Source organism: Lichtheimia ornata, assembly GCF_029851405.1.
Source record: "Lichtheimia ornata isolate CBS 291.66 chromosome Unknown scaffold00018, whole genome shotgun sequence".
Classification (NCBI taxonomy): Eukaryota; Fungi; Mucoromycota; class Mucoromycetes; order Mucorales; family Lichtheimiaceae; genus Lichtheimia; species Lichtheimia ornata.
Genome location: NW_026695338.1, coordinates 209674 through 230520, shown reverse-complemented (window position 1 = coordinate 230520; position 20847 = coordinate 209674). Strand labels below are relative to the sequence as shown.

Genomic DNA, 20847 nt, shown 5'->3' with positions numbered 1-20847 from the left:
CAAGCGGGATCATCATTTGTATCGCCCTGAAACAACAACACTCAGGAACACGAGCGTTATTCATATACGTTTGTAACTCTTTAAAGGATCTCTCGTCTATTAACGAGATTGATGGTTTATTCTTCCATCATAAACATTGAACTTTGACTGCATCTTACACTGCCTTATCTTGGCATTTTATACTCCCGGATTATGTCAACAATGCATAACAATGAGACACTTGGAAACAGTGATCACTACTTGATCAAGCGCAAAGGATCATAGAGATTGCGACCACACATCATCCACCCATTTATGCTTAAAGAGAAACGTGAGATGACATGGCTTGAAACCATCAACAACTAGGAATGATGATTGTTGTCTATACAATGTCAAGTAAAATGTGGTCATCTAGGAGACAATGGGCCAACCACATTTGTTTCAATCAAATGATATCATAAAGACAAGAGCCATGCTTGTATAGGATATGGTGGGATGCCATTTATTATGCAAAACAATACAAAATAAGCTGTTGCTGGTGGGACATTCATGCTGATGGAAAACGTCACAGAGCCCGCATGGCTGATACCACACACCTCTTCCCTCTTCCTTTTCTTCCTATCTCCTCATTCCTCTTCAACCGCGTAACCGCCCTCTCTGCTTGATCGAGAAACAGCATGGCAGCAATGTCACGACAACGAAGCCACTCAGTACGCCGATCGCCTCCTCAATCGCCAGCCCATCGCGCCATAACAACCGCAGCTGCTGATCAACGACGCGCCTCATCCAGCTCCAATCGCACTAGCATCCTTTTATCAGAGCGACAAGTCAACAAGGTATATGCTATTACCAGTGTCACTTGAAACGTTCCATTGACAGTGGGTGTCGATAGATCAACAAGAAGATTGCGAACGTACGGCAAAACTCGTTGGCATTGTCTAGTCCACAGCTATCAGCGTTGAGCACAGACCTGGATAATGTAGATGCATCGTTCATATCCACCCAATCACGTGGTTCTGCTCTAGGTGAGTGTGAGGGAGAAAAGAGTGATACTACTTGGGAGAGAAAGAACGTTATAGTTAAACGATTGACTAGATGCGTTGAATGGCGTACACACAACATCAACAACACCTGTGGTAAGTTTCCTTCTTGATGGTGGAGTCTCATGATGTTGATTTGAATATAGGAAATGGCAACAGAATCCATGTCCATGTTCCCGACTCGTATTCAAGAATACGCCGTGATTGAAGATTTGCTGTTTGTGCTGATGGTAAGTTAATGCGGTATCATTACTTTTGTGAACTAAAATGTCAGTCGGTGTTACAAAGGGCATTAATGGCACCTATATCAAAATCAACTATCCTCGAGGAGTCGCCGGTGAGGTGGATGACCAAATGGTGGAAGAAGAAGGTGTACAAGATGATCAAGGGGAAATGTGGGACGATGTACGCTATACAATTGATGCTTCTTTGGGTAAATACGAGTGTATGGATACCGATTGCCACCAAAGCTTACTTTCAAAATAGATCCAAGTGTACGTGATCTGGTGGATAAGATCTTACCCTTGGCCACCTATTACATGTCAATCAGCGCCTTTGTCGATCAATATTCACGCTACGAATACGGTTCCATCAACCACGCATTAGCAGCCGCCATTTCATCCATCCTCAAAGAATACGAGACCTTTATTGCACAACTCGAATACCAATTTCAATCATCCGACAGCTTCACCTTACAACAATTCTGGTTTTATATGCAAGACGACACCATGCAACAAATGGGCATCATTCACGACCTTGCCATGACGATTCGTGGATTACATACAAAAAAGGATGTGGATTTTGATGATGATTCAGTGGATATCGAGGCAGTACTGGAAGGCTTGAAAAAGGCAGATGATGGCCAAGTGCGTATCTCTGATCATGAAAAAGGCGGTGCCATCCTCAACATTCTGACAGATCGATTGATCCGATACAGCGGGTATGTGTGAATAGGGGATGAGGGTAGCATGGATGTTGATTAACCTTTTTCCCTTTGGTGGATAGAGATGTTCGATGTAAAAAGATGTTTGCCTATTTGCTATCTCGTGCATCAGTACCCTACTTTGAGATTCTTCATTCTTGGATCTACCGTGGCAAAATCATTGATCCCTACAACGAGTTTATGGTGTTGGAGAAACGCAACGTCAAAAAGGAAAATCTCAAGGAAGACTTTAATGACGCTTATTGGGAGATGCGATACACCGTTCGTGAAAAGCTGGTGCCATCATTCCTGCAGCCGCTTCAGACCAAGATCCTACTGGCAGGAAAATACCTCAATGTGGTTCGCGAGTGCGGTGTCAGCATTGCCAATCCTGAAGATATGGAGCTTGCTATGCAACAGGATAACATGGTGGAAACCCAATCATTGAGAGACGAATGGAGAGAATCAGTGACAAGAAGCGAAGTATGGTCGGCTGTGGATGGCGCAGGGTAAGTACGTGGGAAATGGATGGATTCAGGTATGATACGGGTTGCTGAGCTACCTTTTACATAGGTTCGTCAAAAGCCTTGAGATTACATATAAATACGCCAACCACACGCTTCTCAAATTACTCACAAAGGATCAACAACTCCACGCTCGATTACGGTAAGCGAATGAGAAGGAAAAGTTGTGCATGTATCTTATACATTTATTTAGTTCACTCAAGCACTATTTCTTTCTTGATCAATCGGATTTCTTGACTTCTTTTCTGGATCTTGCGCGAGATGAATTGAGGCAGCCAGCAAGGGAAATCCCGTTAACAAGGTTGCAATCGCTTATGGATTTGGTACTTCGAAACTCCTCCTCGGTTGCTGCATATGATCCATTCAAGGAAGATCTCAAGGTTGCCATGAGTCCTCTTAAGCTGGTGGATGAATTGCTAAGGATCATCAATGTCGCTGGTCTCGACAGCCTACCACGTGATTCGCGATGGGGAAACAATGGCAATGAGTCGGGTGCTGCCATGCTGGAGCGTAGTCAAAGTATGGTTGGAAGCATTGCTGGTGGTGGAAGTGTAGCAAGCACGTCAGCTGGTGGAGGATCTTCTCGTGATGTGTTGAGTGGTAAGCATTTAAGGACCGTTAACATGATGCCCCCCTATTTAACAAAGGTGTATCTAGGTTACGATGCATTGACATTGGATTATACGGTGACTTTTCCATTATCGCTGGTCATATCCCGCAAAGCATTGACAAAATACCAGCTTCTCTTTCGACATTTGCTATATTTGAAACACGTGGAGGATATGTTATGTGACGCATGGATGAAACAAAAGGATTTGCTATGGAAAATGCGAACGGGAATACCTGAGATTGATGCCTGGAAATTCCGTATCTTCAATTTACGACATCGAATGCTCATGTTCGTGCAGCAATTTGCATACTATGTGACCAACGAGGTTTTGGAGCCTAATTGGCGACGACTCGAATCAAATTTGGGCAAGGTTACTACCGTGGATCAAGTTTTGCAATTCCACTCTGATTTTCTTGACACGTGCTTGAAGGAATGCATGCTCACCAATGCCAAACTCTTAAGGGTAAGATAGTTCAAAGATAACAAGTAATTCATGAAACTAAATGATTCTTGTTAGATCTACAACAAGCTTATGACCTCATGTGTGGTGTTTGCAACGCACACTGATCGTTTTGTGCAACTTTTGAAGTCGATGGTAGAACAACAAAGTCCGGATGAGTTTGGCATTCCCAAAGGTGGTCTGAGCGATACAGCAGCAGCAATACAAGCGAGCTTTGAAAACACGAGTCGATCTTTGAACAAGCTTGAAGAATCATTTTCTTATCATATGAGGCTATTGATTGAAGCACTCAACTACTACTCGGCTACTGAAACGGTCCAGTTTTTGTGTCTGGTGGTGAGACTGGATTACAATCAACATCACAAATCAACCAACGTTACTTCAAGATCCAAATGATAACCAGAACCATGTGCTTTACCATCCTCTCCTCCTTTCTCGTATATATACATATCATCAGCATCCATCATCACCATTCCCTAGCCACTCTCCCTCTTTCACCTTAGCCACAAAACAGCTTGTAGATACGCTAATATCATTTTAACAATACATTGCCAATGTTTGACGTGTAATGGATCGAGTTGAAAGAGTGTTAGTTTTCCATTTTCGCACATGTATGTCATCAAAGGATAGATAGATATGGTAGGTGGGGGCGGAGAGAAAGAGAGAGGATGGGGGTTTATGCATTTCCCTGATATTGTGGGTTAGACGTGAGACGCTTATTGCAAACCCAAATAAGCTAAATCACGTTTCTTTTTTTCTCGGCAATAGTTGTACCGACATGTGCCAACAAGGGGGACATCATCAAGGCTTGGGTAAAGTTCATATCATGAATCCATCATGCTCATTCACAATCATAAGCGATGTTTATTGAGGAGATTTTCAGTATAACGATCACCATAATAATGCAACGAGAACGAGTAAACAAGAAGAAGAATGATTGGAATCAATGTTTAGTGTTCGTGACACCCATTCGGAGATAAGCTTTGTCACTAGAGCACGAGCTATGTACCATGATGTGATAAGTGGGGATGTTCAAGGCATCATATACCCATATTCATTGTTCATTGATAATGAGAATAATGGCAAGTATCCAACCATGGGGGGATGGCAAATATACATCAAGAGACTGGAAATGGTCATGGGATATCACTTATCTCCTGGGAATGGATAAAATAAACCCGGATTCGGGGGATTCGGATGGCCTGACCGACGAGCTTCATTCTAGTAGCGGTTCATTGATGTAGGAAGCTGATCCAGGCCCTGTTGTTCAAGTAACAGATATCATCATGGTGGCTTTGTTGGTTGATCTAGTTGCCCTGAAAATATCATGTGTAAATGAGCCCTTGCTCTTTGTTGGGTTGGGGGTGCAAAAAGTCTACTTGTATTTCAATGTCAGTGAATGAATGCCGAAAAGCGTGTCGTGCAGCACAAAGCATTTCAAAAGGTGAGTGTGGGTGATTCTCTCTTTCTTTATTCTCTTCCTTTCTCTCTCTTTCTCTTCTACACAATGGGCAAGTCTTTCTTCTCAAGCAGTCGAAGCAACTCTTCCTCGGAGCTCAATGGAGACAAGGCACCTTCCGTTACCGATGTCGACGCCATGTCTGTCAAGAATGCTGAACCAGGAACCACAGGTCAATTCAAGGAATTTATCAAAACCGTCATCAGCTTCACGGGTGATCTCTCGTCGCTCACTTGCCCTGCGTTCTTCTTGAACGGTCTATCGCTGCTGGAATATGGGTAAGTTGAATGAACTATATATGCATGATCTCCATATGCCATAGACAACATTGTCATATGGCTTAAGCTTTTTCCCCTATACATGCATTAACCATCAATACAAACAAATAGAACCTATTGGGGTGATCATCCAACTCTGTAAGTATCGGGTAAAATGTGGTCATGTGGATGGAAGTGATATATGTAGATCGCTATTAACATGTTATTTCAAGTTTCTCGCCCATTGCTGCTGCTGAGGACCCTGCTGGTATGTATAATGAACCTTACAAACCCATTGGAAGCATGCTAATACCTTGTCGTAGAACGAATGTTGGCTGTGGCTCGTTGGTTTATGTCGACTCTTTGGGGTAGCTACGCCTCACGCTGTACCAATGGTCAAAATGAAAAGAAGCCATACAACCCAATTCTTGGCGAACAATTCCATTGCAAGTTAGGCGACATTGATTGTATTTGTGAACAAGGTATGATGAATGAGATTCAAAGCCCCGTGTGTACCTGTGTTTCACTCATGGGTTAATGCATTTTAGTGTGCCACCACCCCCCAATCTCTGCATTCTATCTCCAAGATGAAAAGGCTGGTGTTTCTTTAAATGGCCACTGTAAGTATTTATTTCTCTTACAATATGAAGGATATTAATGGATTATACAAAGGTGGTCAAAAGTCTCGATTCAAGGGCACCAGCATCAAGGTTGAGCAAGTAGGACGTGCTGTGCTCTATGTCAAGAAATACGACGAGCAATATGTGATTGATTTCCCCGACTTGATGATCCGAGGATTTTTGACTGGTGCTGCTTACCTTGAATTGAGTGGTGTTTGTACAATTGCGTGCTCCAACGGTGTGACCAATACGACCATCGAGTTTGTGCCTAAGCCTTGGTTTGGCGGTGAGCACAATCACATTAAGGGAGTGGTATCATCCAATGGTGAAGAGCGTTACACCCTTTCGGGTCGATGGAGCCACCAGACGTTTTATACAACCAAGGGCGAGAGTGAGAAGCAGCTCTTGTTCAATGCTGAAGCTGAACCGATGGCCAAGCGTGTTACCCCACCTCTTGAACAACAACAAGATATCGAATCCCATCGATTGTGGGGCCCTGTCACTGAAGCACTCAAGGCCAAAAACTATAGTGTGGCTAATGCTGAAAAGAACAAGATCGAAGAATGGCAACGTAAGGTGCGGAAAGAGCGAGCTGAACGCAAAGAAACATGGAAGCCGGATCTTTTCAAGTTTGTGGAGGATGAGAATGCTTCGGATGAATACACCAAACGCAACGTTGCTATGCTCAAGTCGATGAAACGCAAAAATCTGCTTGATGTTGGTGCTTGGACCTACAAGGATTCCTTACATTATCGCAAGGATTAGACGCATCTTTCCCACAACACACTCCATATCCACATAATAGTAGCACACGCATCCCATTTTACCCACCGTAGCTCCCACAACCTTGTTCTTACCTTGTAAATTGTATTTCCCAAAATCTCGAGCCTAATTCTGCCATTCACCCATATCACATTCGTGTTCTCAAATATAATCATTGAAACGTAATCCCAACATAGAGAGTTGTTTATTCTTCAGAATGATACACGTCCGTCCAACCCATGCTCCGCTGTACAGCTGCATTCCACACTGCTAAGCTATGTTCTCGCTCTAAATGCAAATACAAAAAGTCAGCCAACATCATACAAACAGGAATAGATCACCTTACCAGAATCATCCCAATTAGGCTGAAACACGTCAGCCTTTTCATCCTGATAATCGTGAATGGTATCTATATCTTTCCATACGCCAATGGCCAACCCAGCTGCAAGCGCTGCACCAAATCCAGTTGTCTCTCGCATAGCCGGCCGCTCTATGCAACATCCACCAATTAGCACTTAATATTGGATGTATGTGACAACGTCTTACCAACGGGGATGCCTAAGATGTCGGCCTGGATTTGCATGCAAATGTCGGAATTTGACATACCACCATCCGCCTTAAGAAGTTTCAGTGGGACGTTGCCATCTTCAGTCATGGCATCCAAGATTGCTCGAGTAGAATAGCATACAGCTTCCAACGTGGCACGTGCAATGTGGCACTTGTTGGTGTATTGTGTAAGCCCGACAAGAGTGGCTCGAGCGTCGTCTCGCCAATAAGGTGCAAATAAACCTGAGAATGCTGTGACAAACATAACACCACCCGTGTCATGGACTACAACGTACATGTTAATGTCTCCATCAACGTCACTCATACGTATGTATATATGTATGTACCTTGCGAAGCCAACTCACTGACATCTTTTGGCTCTTTTATCATGCCCAGATTGTTACGCAGCCAATTGACAGCAGCACCTGCTACACTTATGGATCCCTCCAAGGCATAGGTAACAGGTGCATCCTTCCCAAGTTGATAGCCCACAGTAGACAATAGTCCATTATTGGAAGAAACGGGTTTATCACCAACATTGAGTAACAAGAATGCACCTGTGCCATAGGTGTTTTTTGCTTCACCTGGTTGAAAGCATCGCTGCCCAACAAACGCTGCTTGTTGGTCACCCAAACACCCCATGATAGGCAGCCCTTCTAGTGGACCATCATTCACTGTACCATAGTGTTCAGCACTCGAAACAATTTTTGGAAGTGCATCTTCGGGTATGTCAAAGAAGCTGCATGGGCCATTTTAAGTTATTTGCTAAACGTGCACCTTACCCCATCAAGCTTACCTCAATAGCTCAGGGTCCCATTTCCTGGTTTCCAAATTCATTAGCATGGTCCTGCATGCATTGGTCACATCCGTTACAAAAGCCTTGCCACCTGTCAGATTCTTTACAATGCTGTACTGTTAGGGAAACGCATCCTCAATAAAAACATGATCCCCCATTTACCCATATTAACCAACTATCGACCGTGCCAAATACAGCTCGCTTGTCGTTGATGGCTTTTTTGATATCCTTCTTGTGGTGCATAAGCCAATACATTTTCACAGCTGAGAAATAGTTGTGAATGGGCAAACCACATAGCTTGGATACACGACCCTCTTTGTCTTTGGTCTTGAGACGGCGAACCGTGTTATTGGTACGTCCATCACCCCACACAATAGCATTGTACAAGGGCTCGCCCGTTTCTCGATCCCAAACTAAAGTTGTTTCTCGTTGATTGGAAATACCAATAGCTGTATGCAAAAAGAATCAGTGCTTAACCACGCGTGCATCCACTGATACCTTACCTCTGATTTTGGCAGAGTCATAACCCATCATGCCAAATTTCCGTATTGCCACAGTGGCACATTCATTCACCACGTCAACAAGCACTTGTGGATCGTGCTCTATCCACCTACATTATACAAAAACGTTGAGCACATGTATCGTTCTTTGTCTTTTTAATACAAAGTACCCTGGTCGTGGATAGATTTGCTCGAATTCGAGTTGATGGCTAGCAACCAGCTTGCCTTTATCAGTAAAGATAAGAAAGCGTGCGGATGTAGTGCCTGCATCAATGGCTCCAATATAGGTCGTTGTGTCCTCTGTGCTGGCTTGCATATAGCAAAAGTAATATTTGTTTGTAAAGAGGGAAAAAAGATGATCGACGCCTTTTGGGGGGAGGGTTCAGCTAGCCTTTATCACAGGGGACAATGTTCGATGCCTATCGGTGAAACAATCAACGCTGCTGATAAAACAAGCAATGACTAACGCATGACTGACGCAATAAATGGTTCCTTGGTGTTCGTTACACACATCACACGTCTTTGCCATGAAACACATTCTTTGATATTCTCTCGATATGGCTTGTGATAAATGCACTCTTGCCGTCAAGGTTTTGTATGGCCATCATCCTCATCATTGATATTGTGGTCATGAAAGAATATGGGTATAACCGCTCTATCATTATTGTAATGCTCCCCTTGGTGAATACAAGTCATGCAAATCCCACATCCTGTGCAGCATTGTGGCGCATTTATGTATTAATGAAGACTACGTATTGAGTAATTATCTATCGACGGTGGGTATACAATATGCAATTAAGTCTACTGTTGTTGGGAGTGCTGCTTCTCCTGATTTTCTTCAATGGATGAACGGGCAGTGGTGATGTTGCTCTCGTGTCCATGGTGAGACTTTGGCAATCCTTTTTCAGCGATATCATCGGGCTGATTGGACGAGGCAGTGATAGAAGAGGATGGGGTCATTTCATCTGGTGGATGGTCCTTGTCAGAAGATTGCTTTGCTTTCCTTGCATTCCAAAACTTGAAAATGTAGTAGAGCGAAAAGATACCGAGGTCAAATAGAGCAACACCAGCATAATTGACAATGGTGAGAGCATCGATTTCGCTGCGAAAAGCTATTTATAGTGTGAATTAATCTAACAGCCATTGACGATCCAGTAAAGTGGATATACGTTACCTAGACTGATGCATGAGAATATGCTTCCGAAGAAATCCATGCAAAGAAAAAGATGAGATATGCCCTCCACTCGGCGCTCGCCTACAAACACACGCAACAATCAATAATGAGACTATATCATTTGGATGATAGAATACACTTACGAGCAATAGAGTAATACTGTGGTAGGAAACCAACCAAGATCGATACCACGGGGAGCACACCAAAGAACTCAACAGCTCGCATGTTGCCGTTCCGATCCGCCGCCTAATTGGAAAAGGTCAGTGTCAATGGAGCTCATGTCATCGCAATTCAACTCACCCAGTATGCAAACAAGAGAGCGACTTCAAGACCTCCCGAGAATATGCACAAGAATACAAACATGGCCATTGCCGTCCAACGAGACCATTGCGGCGATCCGTAGTACAGCTCTTGAGCAAGACAAATGTAGGCAATGAAGGAGAAGAGTTGGGGTTGAACGATAAGCGGTACTGCCACGTTCACGCCAATGTTGTAGTTGCCAAGAAACACGCCCGAGAGTGCCCATATAAGCATCATCCATGGGGATACACCATCCGTTGTTTTGCGTCTATAGGTCTTGTACGCTTGTTTTGGATCAATAAACACACCCGTCCCATCCCATCCAATGTCTATCATTTTACCTTGAGGAGCCAACTGCAATGACCACATCACTAGGCCGAGATAGGCAAAGACCTGCTCTACCACATTCGTATCAACCGCCATTCAAACAATGGAAGGATCAGTAGTAGTAACGAGAACAAAGAGAAAGAGAGAAGATCGATGGCTGCTGATTTGAGTTGGTGGGGGAGATGTTATAGGAAAGAGAAATTGTATATATTTAGTTAGCCATCTATAATAATACTACTTACAACCGGAAAACCGGAAGTCTCCGTTTGATAGGACGAGCAAGTGTCGCTGGAATTGAATGGGTAAACTATGGGACAATGTTTGTAATAAAGTGGCTGATCCCACGTAAAGGAATACTTTGCCGTTGCTATGGATACTGCATGTCAAAATAAGCTTTTGCCACATCGTCCTACCCTGAAGAATTTGGTTGCTAACATGGTATATTAATGGCATGTGGTGTTCATTTGAATTGTTGCACAATACATAATGGGGTCGCTGCCGGTGGTTGTTATCACCACAGATCACAATCCGTGGCTGCAGCACCGCAATCCTGGAATGTGGGAAGCTAATGATGCATGGAAACAAGACTCTATGCCGGGGAATACATGATCCAAGGTATCTTCTATGTGGCGTTCACCTTTGTTGTATCATTGGAACCACGATCTTTTGAATCATTGTTTATTCTTCTTGGAAGTATCAATGTTGATTCAAAGCTAAAACGGGTTTTATATCTGGAAAGGAGATGTTGCATGCTTTAACCATAACTTTGGATTTAACGTACTTCTTGAAATCGCTCATTGTGTTTCAAACAATGAGCGCTGCTGTCCTCTTCAGGCTGAAACTCTCTTTCGCTTTCCAACGTTTCAAGTTGCTGGAGAAGATTGTTCCATTTCATTGTTGAAGATCTTTTTAAAGAGTATATACTAACATCTTGGTTTTCATCCTCACCCAATGACCATTGATTGAGTGCGAGGACGATCGAAAACAACGCATGACCTTCCAAAATAGGTGCCAGGCACATCATTGTTCGGCACTTTTTGAACATAGGCTGTACAATTAATGTATTGCAACAGCCATGCAAGAGAAGGTGGATTTCTTAAGCACTATCACACACATCATAATAGCATTGTCGATTTCCCCAACCCAAACCCCGTATATGTACAACGCAAGAAATGCAATGGGTAATATGATTAATTGTGTGATCCATCTTCCCGCCGTATACAGAAAAATTAACTATCTTACAAATTCTAAATCATAAAGAGGGAACGGTTACGACGTTTTCGATAAGATCTAATCACAAAGGAAAGGGAGGAGATTATGCTATAGAATACAGCAGCCTTTGTTCAAGACACAATGAATCAATCAGCCCCTTTCTCTTCCCCCTCATTTCCCTTTATTACAGCATTCACAAGTGGATATAACCTGCATTTGCCTTACCATACATCTTTCTATAGTATAATGCACACACGACGAGATCCAACTCGGGATGAAGGAAGGCACCTTACTACACTTTACAGACTTCGAAATGTTTGGCCAACGCAATCTAGTAACAGCTAAAGCAACCCTTTAATGTAACATCATTCACAAGAGATGGATTGAAGGGTACAATGAATTGCTTCTGTGGGAAGATACATTGATTTGGAAAAGTCTATCCTTTGGACATGCATTGTGCAAAGTGGTGAATGAATGGACGTGAGGTGACACTTGATGCGTCGTGGTGATTGTGTGTGTACATGGCTGAAATGTTGCAAAAGGATGGTGATAGTGGCTGCCATGCATCAACTATAATAAAGATGTTGACAATGGATGCAAAGAACAAGGCCCTTTTTCCACGCGTTGTATATCCAGATCCTTCCATCCAGTGTACCAAACCAAGTTGATACACGTAAATAAAGCTGCTTGGCTATCTGCTGTTCACGTAAAAAAGGCTGCTGCAAGTAACTGGATGGAGTAAAGACCTTCCTAATAGCAACTGCTTCTACGGTCGGTCGTGGTCGTGGCAGAGCATGTGGAAGAGCGTGTGTTGTAGTAGAGCGACAAGGTTGTGAATGCTGTTTGAAACAATGGAGTCAAGACATCGCTAATAGCAACTGCTGGAATGATTGCCGTAACGTTTATTGTGGCAGAGAAGTGTGCAAGAGCGTGTGTTGCGTCAAGAGACTCGTGTGTTGTAAAAGAGTGACAAGAAGGCTGTGTACACGCCATGGACTTGCCATTCAGCCAATGTCTTTCGGATCAAGGCAGTTGTTGGATCGACATGGTAGGTTGAAGCAGGACAATAGTTCGCATGATGGTAGTTGTATACTTGAATGAGCAATAGATGAGAATGGGAGGAAGAGACAAGAAGTTGTGTGAGTGGAAGAAGTGGAAATTAATAGATCGGACACCTCTTGTATAAATGCATGAACACTGTACATCAAACCTTGATATTGAGATTGTCCCTCTCGAACCTGATACTTTCACACAAGGTGCTCTTGGACATGCTGATCACGCTGATGTAAAAAAGAGCCTATGCTTCATTATAAAAATTGGAATGGGAGGGTATAATGTGGGGTTTACTATATAAGTCGGAATGCAGGTCAGCCCCAGATTCATGATTCATCGAAATGCTATGTATTATCTTGGGATTCCCCATTTCGAACTTGAAACTTTGTCAGAAGATTCGCTGCAACATGCTGATGAACTTCATTCCTTTAAAAACCATACACTTCATTAAGAATGTCTTGAATGCGGGAGGATCCAAACGGTGGATGATGGGAACAAAAGAGCGGACGGCCCACCGCCCCGAAGTTGCCTACCTCCAACTTGAAAATTGGTCAGAAGGGTGCTCTCGAGCATGCTGATCAACTTTTTCATAATAGATACCTCACACTTCATTTGAAAATTTTGAATGGCAGCGTCCAAAAGTTTGAAAGACGGAGACATTCGCAGGGTCTGTCTTTCAAGAGTTTTCATGTTTGCTGTTCCAGCATAGCTCAGTCAAATCGGCTCGGATCAAGACACTTGAATAATGGAAATGCTCGGCTGGAGCAGGACAATCGTTCACATGCAGTAGATTTTGCAACAACGCTGATTGTGAGGAAATGGCTGATAGCGCGCAATATACGGACTATTGTGGATAGACCATAAAGTATAATCCATCAATCCTTCCAGTCATGCAAAGTAGCTGTGTTGCACAAAGAGGCCCCTCTGCATCTTTTGCTCTGCCAGGGTCCACCTACTTGACAATGAACAAAGACCACTCTTCATATAGCATCACGCTTACAAACATAAAGGTGCCTGTATCTCCAAACTTTACAATGAAACGTGGGGTTTTTATTAGAGCAATGTGCTCGGCTTGGCCAACAGCACCTTAGGTGCAAGCTGCAAGTTCATCGTGGCTAATCCCAGATTTCGCAATGTCGCTACCAGCCAAACTGGATCTGGGGGTTGACCTCTTCGACGACGACGACCAAAAAATATTTTTTGGGCTGTTTGCGACATTGAACGTGAAACTTTCACACAAGGTGCTGTTGGCCAAGCCGAGCACATTGCTCTATTCAAAACCCCACGTTTCATTGTAAAGTTTGGAGATACAGGCACCTTTATGTTTGTAGGCATGATGCTATATGAGAAGTGGTCTTTGGTTAATGTAAAGTAGGTAGACCCTGACAGAGCAAAAGATGCAGAAGGACCTCTTTGGGTAACTCAGCTAAAAAGTCAGGACTTCAGGGACAATGCATGAACGGTACGCAACCCTCACTTTTATGTCATATATTGGCAGCTAATAGCCACTTTTGTGCATTCCCAACTCTTGTGCATTCTATTGTAGGTGGACGATGCTCCTGCTCTAGACATTCATTTCCATGATTAAAGTAGGTTGATCCGAGCTGATTTGACTGAGCTGCGGTCAAAGAGAGATTACATCACTCTGGACATAGAGCACGCTCGATGTAGCTCAACCGACGTAATCTTGTGTGAGCGTAACTCAACCAAATCAGCTCGGATCAACCTACTTTAATCATGGAAATGAATGTCTAGAGCAGGGGCATCGTTCCCATGCAGTGGATCTCGCAACAATGATGATTGGATAAAAGTGGCCGTCAGCTAGCAATACATGCCTGTTCCTAGACGATCCATAAAGTAATTATACATTGACCCTTTCATTCATGCAAATGTAGCTGTGTTACACAACACGACCCTCTGCATCTTTTGCTCTGTCAGGGTTTAGCTACTTTACATTAAACAAAGACCACTTCTCATATAGCATCACGCTTACAAACATAAAGGTGCCTGTATCTCCAAACTTTACAATGAAACGTGGGGTTTTGAATAGAGCAATGTACTCGGCTTGGCCAACAGCACCTTGTGTGAAAGTTTCACGTTCAATGTCGCAACTAGCCCAAAAAATATTTTTTGGTCGTCGTCGTCGAAGAGGTCGACCCCCAGATTCAGTTTGGCTGGTGGCGACATTGCGAAATCTGGGATTGCCCACGATGAACTTCATACTTTGACACAAGATTCCTTTGACCCCGACAAGCACGTTGATCTATTAATAAAGAGCCCACGTTTGATTGTAAAGTTTAGAGATACAAGTACCTTTATGTTTTACATATGCTGTAAGTGTGATGCTGTATGATAGGTGGTTTCTGTTCATTGTCAAGTACATAGCTACAGCCTATTAGTACCAAAATGCAGAAGCACTACTTGTTTGTGTCACAATGCCCCAGGGAGGACGCGACTCGATGGGTCGATCCCATTGGTGGAGAGTGCATTAATGGATCCTGTCCCCCTTATACGACGCCTAGAGTAATGTCCGCCTATGATAGCTCGAATGGAATGCTTCGTTCTTGTATAAAATTGCATTTAGTTGAAGAATGGCATAGGTAAGCATGGCATGTCCATGTACTCGTATCACATTGTATCACAGCTCACTCTTTCTTGAGCATAATGAAGTAAGCTTACAGTGATCCAAGCTTCTTTTTAGGTAATAATAGTAGGCACTATCTTGAGCACCATCACTCTCGAATTTAGTATCTTTGCAGCAATACAAGGGTTCTCGCATTCACATTATCTTTCGACTATCAGCTTGTGAACTAGGAAGTTTTATGTAGTGAATGTAGCGATGTTGTTGTGACCAAAGAACAAAAAGCATCTTGATACGATGATGTAGATGAACCATTCTCGCTTCTCGACCTTCAAACTTGCATTCACTCTTTCAATCCAGAAACCAACCAAGCGATCCACATCTTGCACACATGAGCTGATAGCACGATATCCTTCTCAACATTATGTTGAATCCAATTTTCATTCAATGAACAATTCGAAGAATAGTACATGGTAGAGTGGGTGTTTATAAAGTAAATATGATAGCAACAACATTGGGGGTTGAATAAGATACGGGTGAATCACATAGACTGGATAGGGATCATTGTGCCATTGTATTCTTGGTGGGTGCCGTCATAGACATTCTTCATCCACGTTGCAAAATAGCTGCTGCATGCATTGAATCGAGTACTCCAATATCATCCATGGCTGTACAACACCCTTCGTCAATTCCATCCCATCCATCATCACCATCCTCAGCCGTGTCCACATGTTATGATTCATCGTTCCTGCAGACAGCGCGATAAGTAACCAAAGCAACATTCCAGGATTCTTTCTCATCCCTGCACTTGATCGCATCCTTCCATCCATAACCATTGCAAATCCAACAAGAAAGAGCCATCATGTGATCGCTGCTGATAACCTTCCTTTTTCATCCGGCTGTTGGTCTATCTCTTTCTTGTCATTTTCCATCGCAGCTCAACCGTGTAGAGATCGCTTGTATTGCAGTGTACTTGATAGCTGAAATGACATCATCCATGGGATATGTGTGTACCAAAGCAAGTTGCTGCAAGTAACTTGAGACAATGGAGCTTCCTATAAGCAGCTGCTGTTACGTTGGTCGTGGCAGAGGAGCGTGGAAGAGCGTGTGTTGTAGTAGAGTGACAAGGTTGTGAACGTTGTTTGAGATAATGGAGTAAGGGCCTTCCTAATAGCAGCTGCTCGATTGAATGCTGTTACGTTGGATTGTAGCAAGAGAGTATAGTAAGCAAGAGCGTGTGTTGTAGTAGAGTTACAAGAAGGCTGTGTACACGCCATGAAGCTGTCATTCAGTCAAAGGCAATCGGATCACGATAGTTGTAGGATTGACATGATGGGTTGAAGCAGGACAATCGTGTGCAGTTGGTAGTTGTATAATTGAATGGGGGCAACAGTTGAGAATAATGGGAAGAAGAGGCAAGATGCTGCGAATGGAAGAACTGGAAATTAAATAGGCCCTGCCCACAAATGCATGTACACTGTATATCAATCCTTGAATATGAGGTTGCCCCTCTCGAACCTGAAACTTGCACACACAACATTCTCTTGGTCATCCTGATCACGTTGATCCATAAAGACCTCATGTTTCATTTGAGAATTCGGGATGGGAGGGTATAATGTGGGGTTGACTATGCTGGTCGGATAGTGGGAAAGCGCGGGATTCACGAAAAAGCCAAACAGCATGAAGTATCTTGGGATTCCCCATTTCGAACTTGAAACTTTGTCGGAAGGTTCGCTGGGACCTGCTGATCAGCTCTGTTCATATAAAACCACACACTTCATTATGAACAAATTTTGAATGGAAGGGTCCAAATGTAGGATGAGATGATGATGGGCGGCCGGGAACATCAAAAGTAGAGTGTACGGATCATGAACTAACATGTTCTCTGTTCCAGGGTTGGTCACTAAAATCCTCTTGGATCAAGACAATTGAAGGATAAATAAAGGGCTGGAACAGGAGAATCGTTGATATGCAGTGAATTGGGCTGCATTTGAGAATAGGATATCAAAAGTTGGAGTAATGAGGTTCTAGTCAACTTTTAAAACAATGATTATGCTTTACCTTTACAGGATACAAATATCATAAGGTCAACAACAGCAAGGTAAGAGCGCAAAACAATGAAAAACTAGAATGATGACGACAGGGCGCAAAAACAAGCTAGCACCCCACATGAGCTTGGGAATGTTCACAAGCGTGGAATACGACGAGTGACAGCATCCACCTTTTTTTATTAGTGCATCCTCGACGTGTGGATTTCTCTGCTTACCAAAAGAAAAGAGCGATAAGTCTTTGACGAGGCAATTGGGGCATGATCTGGTTGGGTGATGCAACCAAAGAGCTTCAATGTGATGATTGTCTACGCATATACAGGTAACTGACGTTGACCAAATTAGGCAGGAAGTAATATCCCTCAGGAAATAATGGCAACCTCCTACTATGTAAACAAAGGTCTCATGGTGTCTTTTATGGCCATGTATCGCTTTTATTGGGACTATGAGCCGTGCCCATGCAAAAGAAGCTTGCGTGAATCAAACAATGGGGTAGCGTAATAAAGTTGGCTGTTGATGCATAAGCGTGGTGGTATATTAATGACATGGGATAGTGGGCTGTTGTACAATTGTATGCTCGCTTCTGTTAGTTGTTACCACCACTAGTAGGAGGTGACAACCCTTTCTCAGCAATATCATCTTGAGCAAGCGTAGTAGTTGTTGTAGTCTCATCCTGAGGTTGCTGCTGCTGTTGAATCGTTAGCGATGGTTGGCGCTGTGCTTTTCTATTGTTCCACCATTTGAAAACGTAATAAAGAAAAATGATGCCAAGATCAAGTACGGCGATGGATAAATAGTTGACAAGAGTCAGTGCATCAATCTCACTACGAAACGCTGACAACCAAATGATTAGCCTTTTCGAGCTCCCGAGATCGAACAAGGAATCCTGGAATGTAAGAAATGAAATCTTTGAAATGATACTTACCCAAACTTATGCATGAGAACACGCTTCCCAAACAATCCATGCCGAGAAATACATGTGAGATGCCTTCTACCCGTCGCTCGCCTTTATAACATCACTATCAGCGCACTCATCATGACATGAGGAGGAGGGTTATACTTACGAGCAATTGACCAATACTGTGGTATGAAACCTACTAATATCGCGACCACTGGAAGCAACCCGAAAAAATCAATGACTTGCTTGTTGTGATGATGATCGGCTGCCTAATCATTAGCTTGCTCAATTAGACACGTGCATCTAAAACCATTGTTTGATAACATGCAGCGTACCCAGTATCCGAACACGAGACCAATTTCAAGGCCACTTGAAGCGAGGCACAGGAATATGAATGCAGCTGTTGATCTCCACCGATTCCAAAGATACCTGTAATATAGTTCTTGGGCGAGACAAACATATGCAAAGAAAGAAAAAAGCTGTGGTTGAACGATCAGTGGCACAGCGACCTGAACGCCGATGTTGTAATTTCCAAGAAAGACTCCTGAAAGTGCCCATATCAACATTGCCCATGGCGATACGCCTTCAGTCGTTTTACGTCTATAGGATTTGTAAACTGGTTGGGATCAGTGTAACCATAACAACACGATGTTGCCATGTAATTAAATGATGTTACTTTGAGGAACAAGCTGGAATGACCACATCACAAGCCCCAGGTAGCCAAACACCTGCTCCACGATATAGGTGTTGTTAGCTGCCATGATCGGTAAAAAAAAGAAAGATAGACTTCCAATCTCGATGATTCAAACATATAATAATGGTAGATGGATATGATACATTTACGTACTATTATGCAGGAGAGTAGTAGTTTGTGTTATTGCTTTATTGTCGCATGGTGGTATGATTGATGATGATGGTGGTGGTGGGAGGAGGTGGGAGGTGTGTGATACACGCAAGGGAGAAAAAATGAAACAACTTTTTGGATGATGCTAATGTAATTGTTGATGCTGACGATACACAAATTGAAGTTCGGATGAATTAGGAAGACAATAAACTTGAAGACTAACGATATGGTCTCCAGAAAGGCTTGTTGGATAAAAAGCCTGCTGTCGGGTCGGAAGCACCAAAACGGGCAATTGCCCTTGGCGAATGTGTGAATCGAAAAGATCGATACCATGATCAAACTGGTACTTTGCTTGTTGTAGGTGCTGGACATAGTTGTTGAGGATTTCTTGATTCTTGTAGTCAAAAGTGATCCATACATTGGCAGACGTAGTATTCTGCTCTGTGGCACGAAATACCCAGATACGGTCCAGATCCGCAACCTTCATGATGTTGTTGTTATTTGGTGATGTTGTGATACTCTTTGGGAGTTGTTGCACAATCTCATCCTGTTGCTGCTGGTTCAACACATCCCCCACAGCACCATTCGTGGTTGTAATCGATCGAATGGTACCACGTCCACCTCCGCTGCTATTGGCTTTGGTGGTACTATCAACAGGTGTAGACATGGAAGGATTGGGTGATGGTGTATAATCTCGTGGTTGATCTCGATGTTTACTGCTATTGAACAAAAGAGACCAAAAACCGCGGCTTTTCTTTTTCAGTGGAGAAGCCGTGCCTGTGGTAGTGGATGAGGAGGCGGTGGTGCCACTTGACATGGTCGGAGTAGTCGTGTTAGATTCGACAGGATCTTCCACCAATCCAGCTTGTGGTTGTGGTTGTACTGATAATGTTGTTTGTTGAATATCATTGTTGGGTGCATTGGGGGAGGAAGTAGTAGTGGTTGCTGCTGCTGTTGTTGTTGTAGTGGTTGCTGGTGGTGGTTGCTGTGATTGTAGCGGTGGTGCAGAATGCGTATTGTATCGGATTGGGTTGGTTGTCTCGGCAGGGCGATGTTGTAATATTGGTTTGATAGGGGTATCATTGGGTTGTTGCATGTTGTTTGGAAGACGACCTGCATTGGCATTCCTTATCGTATTATGCTCAGTCAAAAGAGCTCGTCTACGCATCACAGAATCGTCATCTTCTTCATCTTCATCATTATCGCTATGATAATATCCAGTGGATGAATACGAATCTGCTGTGCCCATTGTAAAAGAACGTGGTCGTCGTCGAAAACGAGGAGGAGGATATTGTTGACTAGAAACACCTTGATTATTATGCCATGGATCATTCTATGCAAAACAATGAGTATGCTTGTAGTATAAAATAGGTTGCATGAATGAGACTCACCTGCTCATGATACAAGTATGGAAGATTCTCATGACTTGGCATGCGACGTCTTCGTCTACTATTGTTGTCATTGGCTGATGGTCGTCGTCGTATCGGCAAACTTGCTCTTTCGTTATTATGTTGTGAGCTGCTGTTGGAACGACGAAAAGGCCTTTGATTGTTGTTATTAAGAGATCGAGAGTTGTTGTCATCGATCATGATAGGATCTTCGGTTGTTGCGAGGAAAGAGCGAAATAAATCAGCTTGTTGCTCCAGACGACTTAAACGTTGATTAACATAATCGTCGTATTCCCGGTTGGTCAAAGACTTCAACATGTGGGTTGACATGGGCGTATTGCCTGAGACATAGAGAGAAGAGGGAGAGAAAAACACAAGAAAGAGAGAAAGAAAAGTTTAAAAAAAGGTCGACGCCACCATCTTTGTTCTTGTAGGGGGCAGATGATCACCTGCACAGGTCCTGGGGCCCCCCAATGGATGTAGGACAAGGACCCTTTTACGAGATGTACACTTCCACATGCGTACATTCGTAGAAAGGAAATGAGAA

At 43.3% G+C, this 20847-nt stretch overlaps 6 protein-coding genes across 6 annotated transcripts; 2 read left to right on the top strand and 4 right to left on the bottom strand.

Annotated features, from left to right (window-relative positions):
• Positions 1-656: 656 nt before the first annotated feature.
• O0I10_004806 (uncharacterized protein) lies at positions 657-3931 on the top strand (the record flags this gene model as incomplete). The annotated part of the gene is made up of 11 exons (XM_058484855.1): positions 657-815; positions 872-1004; positions 1075-1115; positions 1166-1249; positions 1308-1452; positions 1506-1959; positions 2025-2450; positions 2515-2607; positions 2659-3065; positions 3123-3538; positions 3593-3931. The coding sequence occupies 11 exons, from the start codon at positions 657-659 to the stop codon at positions 3929-3931; spliced, it is 2697 nt and encodes an 898-aa protein (XP_058344354.1).
• A 1111-nt stretch (positions 3932-5042) lies between these two features.
• O0I10_004805 (uncharacterized protein) lies at positions 5043-6636 on the top strand (the record flags this gene model as incomplete). The annotated part of the gene is made up of 6 exons (XM_058484854.1): positions 5043-5272; positions 5384-5410; positions 5485-5519; positions 5575-5733; positions 5800-5871; positions 5924-6636. 6 exons carry the CDS (start codon positions 5043-5045, stop codon positions 6634-6636), a joined length of 1236 nt encoding a protein of 411 aa, XP_058344353.1.
• A 202-nt stretch (positions 6637-6838) lies between these two features.
• On the bottom strand, positions 6839-8791 carry O0I10_004804 (glycerol kinase; the record flags this gene model as incomplete). Its single annotated transcript, XM_058484853.1, has 8 exons — positions 6839-6921; positions 6980-7123; positions 7180-7464; positions 7527-7918; positions 7976-8091; positions 8138-8424; positions 8479-8585; positions 8646-8791. 8 exons carry the CDS (start codon positions 8789-8791, stop codon positions 6839-6841), a joined length of 1560 nt encoding a protein of 519 aa, XP_058344352.1.
• Positions 8792-9276: 485 nt separating this feature from the next.
• O0I10_004803 (uncharacterized protein) lies at positions 9277-10372 on the bottom strand (the record flags this gene model as incomplete). Its single annotated transcript, XM_058484852.1, has 5 exons — positions 9277-9587; positions 9650-9730; positions 9793-9895; positions 9950-10233; positions 10291-10372. The coding sequence occupies 5 exons, from the start codon at positions 10370-10372 to the stop codon at positions 9277-9279; spliced, it is 861 nt and encodes a 286-aa protein (XP_058344351.1).
• A 7384-nt stretch (positions 10373-17756) lies between these two features.
• On the bottom strand, positions 17757-18829 carry O0I10_004802 (uncharacterized protein; the record flags this gene model as incomplete). The annotated part of the gene is made up of 5 exons (XM_058484851.1): positions 17757-18004; positions 18096-18176; positions 18235-18337; positions 18404-18684; positions 18745-18829. The coding sequence occupies 5 exons, from the start codon at positions 18827-18829 to the stop codon at positions 17757-17759; spliced, it is 798 nt and encodes a 265-aa protein (XP_058344350.1).
• Positions 18830-19057: 228 nt separating this feature from the next.
• On the bottom strand, positions 19058-20630 carry O0I10_004801 (uncharacterized protein; the record flags this gene model as incomplete). The annotated part of the gene is made up of 2 exons (XM_058484850.1): positions 19058-20245; positions 20304-20630. The coding sequence occupies 2 exons, from the start codon at positions 20628-20630 to the stop codon at positions 19058-19060; spliced, it is 1515 nt and encodes a 504-aa protein (XP_058344349.1).
• Positions 20631-20847: the final 217 nt, after the last annotated feature.